The sequence below is a fragment of the Musca domestica genome, unplaced genomic scaffold (genome assembly GCF_030504385.1).
Source record: "Musca domestica strain aabys unplaced genomic scaffold, Musca_domestica.polishedcontigs.V.1.1 19, whole genome shotgun sequence".
Classification (NCBI taxonomy): Eukaryota; Metazoa; Arthropoda; class Insecta; order Diptera; family Muscidae; genus Musca; species Musca domestica.
Window position 1 is genome coordinate 6,435,825 of NW_026712245.1, and position 10,205 is coordinate 6,446,029.

At 34.6% G+C, this 10,205-nt stretch overlaps 1 protein-coding gene across 2 annotated transcripts; it reads left to right on the top strand.

Moving 5' to 3' along the window:
• Positions 1 to 3,046: 3,046 nt before the first annotated feature.
• On the top strand, positions 3,047 to 10,163 carry LOC101900900 (inactive pancreatic lipase-related protein 1). Of its 2 annotated transcripts, none has more exons than XM_020036105.2 (6): positions 3,047 to 3,314; positions 6,777 to 6,942; positions 7,004 to 7,218; positions 9,323 to 9,538; positions 9,601 to 9,801; positions 9,870 to 10,163. In XM_020036105.2, the coding sequence occupies exons 1-6, from the start codon at positions 3,257 to 3,259 to the stop codon at positions 10,088 to 10,090; spliced, it is 1,077 nt and encodes a 358-aa protein (XP_019891664.1). In that variant the 5' UTR covers positions 3,047 to 3,256; the 3' UTR covers positions 10,091 to 10,163. The 2 variants fall into 2 exon arrangements, with proteins under 2 accessions (XP_019891664.1, XP_011291727.2); XM_011293425.3 differs by lacking the exon at positions 3,047 to 3,314 and adding an exon at positions 6,446 to 6,713.
• Positions 10,164 to 10,205: the final 42 nt, after the last annotated feature.

Here is a 10,205-nt window from a genome sequence, read left to right on the forward strand (position 1 = left end):
TATGGAAAAATTGTACAAATATCAAATGCACCCTCTCTGTTTTCAGAGTTGGTGAAAAAAGTATGAATGTCTTGAAAACATGAGAGTAGAATGTGGATACAAAACGGATAAGTGATAACATTCGTTAATTTGAATCGTTTGGTGTTGCCATATGGTACTGTTTTATGTATTTGGCTGTGTATGGGTAATCTTTTTAAGGAGGTTCACAGTATACAGTATCAATATTTCTGTATGTGATCCTATGCAGAAATAGAACCAAATTATTAAATACAAAGAAATGAAATGTCTGAGAATCTTTAAAAATAATGTGGACATGACAAAACATAAAATAAAATATCCAACAGGAAGCTTTTCAAATTATACTCTAAAAAGTCAGAATCAATCTCTTAAAAATCCACAAAAGCAAAGCTTGAAAAAACTTCTTATAATATAGGATAAAATTGTCCTTGCATGGTAAAATTAAGAAGGTAAATCTTTTTTGTTTATGTATGTGTTTTCTTTTCAATAACAAAAACTTGTTCAGAAAACATTCAAATTCGGGTGTTTTCAAAATGTTAATTTCAACGCATGCATCGACAAAATCTAGAGTTTTTGTAGCGAAATAATCCTTTAGAGATATATAGTACATGATTTTGAAAAGAAGTGTTGACCTTTCATTCAGTTATCGCGGTTTTTAATTATTTATTCAGAATAAATGCAACAAGTTGTTTGATTTTTTATTGTTTTGATACTAGTTCTGACATTATAAGCCAAACAGGTAGAACTCTATACTTGCAATTTTTTCAAAGTTGACCTACCCTCTCTTCATTGTACCATGAGTATTCCCATATTTGCATTTTCTGTAATTTAGCTTGTCAAATTTCACTGCATGGAAAAAAGTTCCTATCTCTGATTTGTGTATGCACCATGGTATCATTCTATAAGGTATCAACCTTATAGAACATTGATATATAAAAAAATTTAAATGTTTTTTTTTTTCTAAAATTAGTAGATTTTTATACATTTTCTAATACGAGGTTGTTATGATAGGCCTTTTTCACAAATTTTTACAATTTTTTTATGGATTGGATTTATAAATATAGGGTGAGATGAAAAAACCGCAACCAACTTCAGGCTGCTTTCACTCGTCCGACAGCTGTTAAAATTATTCCTGTGACTGCACATTATATTGTTTACAAGCGTGATAAATTTTCCAGAAACAAAGTTATTCGTGATGGAATTCAAGCGTGATAGTGTGATTTCTTTATATTTGGCTGGAAAACCGCAAGTGGCTATCGTTAGAGCTCACCAGCGTTTAAATGTGAATAAATCTTTTGTGTTTACGTACCATTGCTCGTTACCGTGATACTGGTAGCGTAGCCCGACGTCCAGGAAGTGGACGAAAGAAAACAGCAGAAATGGTTCGAAAAGTAAAGAAGCGACTTGATCGAAATCCGCGTCGCAGTGGCCGAAAAATAGCTCGTGAGCTGAACATATGGCAATATTCCTTTCGGCAAATATTGCAAAATGATCTCGGGGTAAAGCCATTGAAATTTCAAAAAGTGTAAGAACTTAAACCGCAACAGAAAGAAAATAGACTTAAAAGAATTAAAGAGTTGTTTCGATTGGTCGAAAGTTGTGAACCGACGAATTTGGGATTCTCCGATGAGAAAACATTCGTTGACCAGCCTTTTTGTAAACAAACAGAATGATCGTGTTTACTTGCCAAAAAGGTTAGCTCAAAATGTGCACCTTCGGTTGGCCACCAGAACTCAAGCGAAGCCATAGTGATGGTGTGGACCGCCATAACAGCCGATGGTCGCTCTCCGTTCGTATTAATCGACCATGGCATCGAATAAATGCCGAATAAATCTCTCAATACGAATATATTTGTAAAAATTCTTATTAAAGCTTCTTTAATTCCACTTTTGTATATCTGGTAGTCCTTAAAAAAATATTCTTGGGGTGAGAATACATAAAACGCTTATTTGACTGGCTTGAGTCATCGGCTGGCTTCTTTGTAGAGGACAAAGGAGTTTTAGGTTGGTTTAGTTTGATTTTGGCCCTACGCTCCTTTGTTCTTTTCCGAAGAAGTGTGCCGATGACTTAAGCCACTCAAAAAAGGGTTTTATGTATTCTCACCTTTCACGATTATACCATTGACAGTCCTTAAAAAATACGATTATATCTTTGGTAGTCTTTAGAGAAAAATTCTAAAAATCGCCAGTGAAGTCCTTGAAAAAAATATTTATTAAAAACCACAATTTTACTTCTGACCATGGTGGAATTAAAAAGGTAAAGTCATGCAATCATATGTTTAGAACTTTTTTCAAAATTATCCATTTGACATCATCTACCTGTCAAAATTTATATTTTGGGTACCTATTTTTATTATTCAGTGAAATTTGACAAGAAAAATTACAGAAAATGCAAAATGGGTAGTCTTATTTGAAATTACTTTATCTTCTTAATTTTACCACGCTTCTGACAGTACTTGAAAAAAAAAAACATTTTAAACAAAGGAGCGTAGGGCCAAAATCGAACTAAGTCAATCTAAAACTCCTTTGTTCCTCTACGAAGAAGCCAGTCGACTACTAAAGCCAGCCAAAAAATCGTTTTATGTACTCCGTCCTTTAGCTTTGACAGTCATTTGAAAATAATATCTTAGATATTTTTAAAAAATTTACAGAGCTCAAATTACGCTTGAGAGCATATCCTAATATAATCGACTGTTATGGATTTTTTTTGCTTATTTCATTTACATACACATATGTAAGTGTATGCAAGTGCACTTCTATTTCACATTACACATTTCATTCATAAAGTTTGTCGTTTTTTTTTTGTTAAAGCCCTTTAAATGCCTAATTAGACCGATTCACAGCAGGATGATTATGTTAAATGGCTTGCTTATCTTGTAAAACCAAGGTTCTTTTGACACCACACCGCCAATGGCAGATATCGAATTTACAGCTTAAATGTTGATAGCTGCAAAAACAGCAACAAAAACCATTATTGAGTCGGGGAATTTGATAGCAAAACTATAAAAAGACAGTTAGCACCTTAAGAAGCTATTAGTAGTTTTTAGTTTTACAGTAAATCCACAGTGTGTCAAGACATTTGGTGTTGTTGTTGTTGTCGTTGTCACATAAAGCATGATTGACATTTGAAGGTGTTGAAAGGGTGCACTTAAGACGAAAATTGTAAAAACAAAAAATTAAATTAATTTAAATTTGTTAATGGTGATTTGCTATAAAAATCGATTGTTTGAGTCTTCGAAATGAGTGTTGGAATAAAAGTGCTAGTTAAATTGTTTTTAATAATTGCTGTTGCAGCAGGTAAGTTTGATATTGAAATTGACATCCTTCTCTCAAACAAACCAATTATTAAAGTTTATGCATTAATGTTTTGAAATCAAATTGTATAGAACTTTTTATGATCTCCATATTCCACAGCATTTTTTAATTGTACTCCCAGTAATCATTTTAACCTTTAACTTCTGAGGTGGTGGTAAATTTTACCCTCCCTTCACATTTTCTTGAAATTCTCTATATTACAATGCATAAAAATTTTGTTTACATAAAAAAAATGTTTTTTTTTTTACTTATTGTAATTTAAAATATACAAGCTTACTTTTAAAAAACAAATTATTATCAAATAAAATTTTTAACAAAGTTTTTTTTCTGTAATATTTAGAGGGGTAAAATTTACCACCACGTTATAAAATATGTCACCTCAGATGTTAAAGGATAACTGGGTCCTAGCATAGCAAAAAACTAAACTCTGCAGTGGAATCTCAAATTGGGGAATAAATCAAAATTACTCTGTTCTAGAACGAGCAAGAAGCAAAAAAATGTTAGAAATAGCATCAAATTTTAGAATAAGTTTAAATTTGTTCGAATTGGTGACCTTTGGCACGAATTATGGCCTTCAAACGGCCAATGAAACCGTCACACGCTGCCCGAATGCTCTGCTGTATTTTGGCCCATTCCCGGCGAAGCGGTTGCTTGAGGTGATCGACACCTTGGCATTTTTAGTGCCAACCTTGCTTTCCAAAATACTCCAGACACAATAGTCCAACGGATAGGTATCCGGATATTTTGGTGGACATTGCGCGTTGAAAATGAAGCGAAGAACCTCATTTTGTAACCATTCCTGGGTGGCGCTGCTGAGTGCGATGGTGCTGAGTCCTGTTGGAATGTCCAAGGTCTGCGTCCAAAAAGGCTTTAATACACCCTCCAAAATATTTTCTCCACGGACGATTACTACGAGCGGAGAGCGACCATCACCATGGTCGGCGCTTGAGTTCTGGTGGCCAACCGAAGATACACATTTTTAGCTGACCTCTTTGGCAAGTAAACACGATCATTTTGTTTGTTTACAAACAGCTGGACAACGAATATTTTCTCATCGGAGAAAACCAAATTCGGCAGTTCACCGTAACCAAGCGAAGCAACTCTTTAGAATCTATTTTCTCTCTGTTGCGGATTAATTCTTGCACTTTTAGGAATTTCAATGGCTTTACCCCGAGTTCATTTTTCAATATTTACCGAATGGAATATTGCGATATGTTCAGCTCACGAGCCATTTTTCGGCTACTGCGACGAGGGTCGCGATCGATCAGTCTTTTCTCTACATTTCGAACCATTTCTGCTGATGTTGCTGTTTTCTTCCGTCCACTTCCTTGACGTCGGGCTACGCTACCAGTATCACGTCAAAGAGCGAAGGTACGAGACACAAAAGATTTATTCACATTTAAATGTTGGAGTGCTCTAACGATGGCCACTTGTGGCTTTCCAGCCAAATATAAAGAAATCGCACTATCACGCCTGAATTCCATCACGAATAACTTTATTCCCGAAAAATTCCCACCAAAATGCTTTTATACGCTTGTAAACAATATAATGAGCTATCACTGGAATAATTTTAACCGCTGTCGGACTAGTGGCTTAGAAATTGCAGCAGTCTGAAGTTGGTTGCAATTTTTTCATATCAACCTGTACGTAAAAAGGTTGAATCCATGGCTAAGCATCTTAATTTCATATTATAATGGAAAACGACGGCAGGATTTTAGTGCGGCTCTGTAATCCATTTATGAAATGTCACAAAATATGCCTAGCCATGACTTCAAGCTTCTTATGTACTCGCACCTTTTGGTCATCGGATGGCTTCTTCATGAAATAATAAAGAAGCTATGGTAAAATTAAGAGGGTTAAGTCATTTTAAATTAGCATTCCCATGACTGCAATTTTTTGTAATTTACCTTGTCAAATGACATTCATAGAAATCAGGTTCCCATTTTTGATTTGTGTATGTACAATGAGTTCATAAATATACATTTTGATGAGATGAGATGTTGTCAAATATATAAATTTGAAAAAATTGTAAACATATGGTTAATTCTACCATCAAAGACGCGTAGGGTTAACAAATATAAATTTTGGGCTAATATTCAACTAAGTCAACCCAAAGCTTCTTTGTTCTTTTAAGAAGAAGCTGGCCGATGACTTAAGCCAATCAAAAAAGCCTTTTATGTGCTCTCACCTTTACTCCGTAGTTCGTTTGGGCGCCATCAATCACCATATGTATAAAGGTGGGAATACATAAAGCGCTTATTTGACTGGTTTAAGTCATTGGCTGGCTTCTTTGGAAATTAACAAATGAGCCTATGGCCAAAGTCGAACTAAGTCAACCTAAAACTCTTTTGTTCCTCTACGAAAAAGCAAGCCGAAGACTTAAACCAGTAAAAATATCCGCTTTATTTACTCCCACCCTAAGAAACAAAGCTGTATTTTACTTCTACAGTAGTTCGATTATTTTCGTCACTGTCTAACTTTTTTTAACATTGTAAAGGTGAGAGTACATAAAAGGCTTTTCTGACTGGCTTAAGTCATCGGCTGGCTTCTTCGTAGAGAAACAGGAGTTTTAGGTCGACTTAGTTCGATTTTGGCCCTACGCTCCTTTGTTCTTTTCCGAAGAAGACAGCCAGCCGACGACTTAAGCTAGTCAAAAAAACGTTTTAATGCATTCTCACCTCGATCTTTCATATTCCAATTTTCATTTTAAGATTAATTTGTCAATATTGCAACCATTAGAAAGAGATCCCAAGGAAAATCACTAACCAATTATTTTTTGACCTGAATATGTTTGTTGTTGTTACAAAAATTAAGTAATTTATTTTTAAGCACATTAATCATACATTGCCTTTGTCAGCATTATTTTATTCGTTTCACTTAATTGTTAAATGACATAAATAAAAAGCTCCAGTTAAAAGCATCCTAAATATTCTCGTATAAATACCTGTGAAAGTAAGAGTGGGTCGCCAGAGCATCTTGTACGATAACAGGAGTTTTAAATAATTATTAATAATGTCTTGGTTATGAATAATATTTCAATTTTGTATATCGTCCCACTCTAATAAATGTACACTAATGTTAACAAGATACATAAAAAATTCTTCGAATTTTAACTCCATATCACTTGGACGAAAATTAATTAATGTATACAACTTCAATATTCTCACGATCGTCGATAAGGCAAGACGTTCCCAGTGGTTGTATTAAAGTTCCGAGAACTACGTACGCACTAAGAGAAAATGTCCATTAGTACCCTACATTGTGTTTGTAACATTATCAATCCTTGTCGCGATGAATTGGCTTCGACGTTCGTTTTAGTGCAGTGGCTAATTTCTGGCGTTGCGGCAATTTTGAATTTTGTTCGTCCCATATGGAGCTTTAGTAAATCGAAACTTATGTAAGATCTGTCAAAATAATTAATTTATGTCTCCGTATCTTCGGCAGTTGGCATTCGAGCTCAAGTGGAACTGAACGAAGAGGATTACAATGACACCTGGATGTATATGCCCGATGGAGATGGCCAGCCACAAGTGGCATATTTAGTTGAACCACCGCCGGATGATAATCGCAATAATGAACCACAAATCATACAATTTGAATACTATGGCAGGTATGTTCACCTTTTAAATTACAATGTCTGAATTGTAATGGATTTTCATTTTAATTTCCAGTACAAATCCATCCGAGCCCATTGTCAACAATGTTTGGATGAATGAAGAGGAGCAAACACGTCACAAACGTGATACCTGGGAAGAAATGGCAGAGAAATTTAATCCAGCTTTGGATACGAAAATTTTGGTTCATGGATGGAAATCTAGCACACAAAGTAATTCCATACAATCCATTAGGGGAGGTTACATCAAACGGGGTCATGTCAATGTGTTTGGTAAGTGGTTAAGATATTCCTATCCTATCGCACAAATAAAAACATTTAGGGTGAGAATACATAGGAAGATTTTTTCCGGAATAAGGGTGAGACCACATAAAAGCCTTTTTTTGACTGGCTTAAGTTATCGGCTGGCTTCTTCGTAGGGGAACAAAGGAGTTTTAGGCTGACTTAGTTCGATTTTGGCTCTACGCTCCTTTGTTCTTTTCTGAAACAGAAAAAATTCTCTCCTATCATGTCTTTTTATACCCTCCACCATAGTATGGAAGGTATATTAAGTTTGTCATTCCGTTTGCAACACCTCGAAATATACATTTTAGACCCACAAGGAATATATATTTTCGTGATCAGCCTAAAATTCTATGTCGATTTAGCGATGTCCGTCCGTCTGTCCGTGTGTGGAAATCACTCTAGCTTCCGGACGAATTGAAGTAGATTGATAAAATTTTACTCAAATGTATATTATGTCCTCAGGACTTTTGGTATGTAGGGTCACGTTTTCATATAGCCTCCGGTACCTCCCGATATTCGGTATTTTGATGATTTTAGCGACATTATTCACCGGAATTGTTTCAAATTTGGTATTTGAAGTTCGTAATAGATACTACAGCCTAAGACAGAAAATTGTCTATGCAGGTCTTCGTATGGCCCTCATATAACGGTTCCTCCCGATAATCGGCATTTTGATGATTTTAACGACATTATTCACAGGAATTGTTTCTAAGTTCATACCTGAAGTTCCTAATGGGATCTACAGCCTATGACAGAAAATTGTCTATATAGGTCCAGATCTTCGTATTGCCCCCACATAACGGTACCTGATAATTTCCGTGTGGATATTGTAATGGCCTATGACAAAAGTGGCCTATGCTGGGCCACATCTTCGTATAGATCCAAATATAACTTCCTATATCGGTATTTTTAAGATTTTTACAGAATTTTTAAGATTTGTACAGAATTTTTAACGAATTTTATTTTTTTTTAATTTCTAAATGCGTGGGTGGGTGTTCAAAGTTCGGCCCAGCCAAACTTACTGCTTTTTTACTTGTAAAGGTGAGAATACTTAAAAAGCATTTTGGCTTAAGACACTGGTTGGCTTCTTCGAAAAAGAACAAAGGAGAGTGGGCCAAAATCGAACTAAGTCAACCTATAACTCCTTTGTTTTCTACTAAGAAGACAGCCGATGACTTAAGCCAGTCAAAAATGAATTTTATGTACTCTGACATTTAGTTTTTACAGAGAGAAATACAAAGCTTTACTTATGATAAAGTCCTATTTTCAACCAATTTCTGAAAAAATAAATTTAAAATGTGATTTGTGAAGTATTTTATGACAACTGCAAATTGTAGTGGTTTTTATTTTTATTGCAATTTAGTATCTAATTTATAAAGATATGAAAATATATTAATTTCCAGAATTAGAATAATGTAAAAAATAGACTGTTGTATGTATTAATTCAGAAAAAAATTTGAAAAACAATATTTTTTTAAGTGTGTGCATTCAAATGAAAAATTAGGAAAATTTAAAAATATGATTCCACGAGGTAACCTTCTTTATTCTATCATAGATTTACTCGTGGTACAATGATATCAAGGTAGGGCTATGATACCATATGTTTTCAATTTTTTTATTTTCTTGGCTTAATATGTCATCTTTATTTGTTTATGTATGTGTTTTCTTTTCAATAACAAAAAAATTGTTCAGAAAACATTCAAATTCGGATGTGTTCAAAATGTTTATTTCGTCGTATGCATCGACAAAATCTAGAGTTTTTGTAGCGAAATAATCCTTTAGAGATATATAGAACCTGGTTTTAAAAAGAAGTGTTGACCTTTCATTCAGTTTTCGCGGTTTTCAATTATTTATTCAAAATAAATGCAACAAGTTGTTTGATTTTTTATTGTTTTGGTACTAATTCTGACATTACAAGCCAAACAGGTAGATCTCTATACTTGCAATTTTTTCAAAGTTGACCTACCTTCTCTTCATTGTACCATGGGTTAACTATTAAAATGTATGGGAACCTATTCAACTTCTTGAACAGTTTTTTGTTATTCCTCAGTGTAAATATTGTATTATTCTTTCTCTCATCCCCTCTCTTTAGCTATTAATTGGAGAGATCAAGCCGATAATATTTATTACTTGAGACCGGCACGTTATACGGTTCAAGTGGGTCGGGCAGTAGCAAAATTGATAGATCTATTGGTGGAAGAGAAAAATGCCGATCCAAAACGTATTCACCTAATAGGACATAGCTTGGGTTCACATATTATGGGCTATGCCGGTTCCTATACCAAATATCGTGTGGGCAGAATTACTGGTAAAGTAGACACACCATAAAAAAATAATTGAAACTATTTTTAAAATATTTTCCCTCAACAGGTCTAGATCCTGCCCGCCCGGCCTTTGAAGACTGTATTGGACCGGAAAATCATTTGGATAGTACCGATGCCGATTTCGTTGATGTCATACATAGTTGTGCTGGATTTTTGGGTTTTAAAAATCCCATCGGTCATGTGGATTTCTATCCAAATGGTGGAAATCCTCCCCAGCCGGGTTGTACGGAAATCAGTCAAATATTTAGTAAGTTTTTTTGTGTGGGAAGTTTTGAAAAAGTTTTTGTGTAAATAAATAGTTTTCTTACATTGTAGCTGGTTGCAGTCATGGTAGATCTTATGAATACTATGCGGAATCGATTAACAGCGATAAGGGTTTCTATGCCGTGCCATGTGGTTCATTGTTTGATGTTAAGGGCAAAAATTGTACCGGTGATAAAATTCTAATGGGTGATCCAACACCTACCACCGCTGAGGGTATCTACTATTTAAAGACCTCGAATCAGTCTTCATTTGCATTGGGTATGGATTTTTAAGAAATTGTTGAATAGTTGTGGGTTTTTGTTATATGTTTTATTGTAAATTGTAGTAATAATAAAAGCAGGAAGAATATATATGAAAGTTCTTTTGTGGTGACCTGTTTTCACAAAA

Coding starts and splice junctions, on each gene's coding strand:
- LOC101900900 (XM_011293425.3), top strand. CDS start 6,572: ATGTCCATTAGTACCCTACATTGTGTTTGTAACATTATCAATCCTTGT. Junction 6,943..7,003: donor CAATTTGAATACTATGGCAG/GTATGTTCACCT, acceptor TTTAATTTCCAG/TACAAATCCATCCGAGCCCA. Junction 9,539..9,600: donor TCGTGTGGGCAGAATTACTG/GTAAAGTAGACA, acceptor TTCCCTCAACAG/GTCTAGATCCTGCCCGCCCG.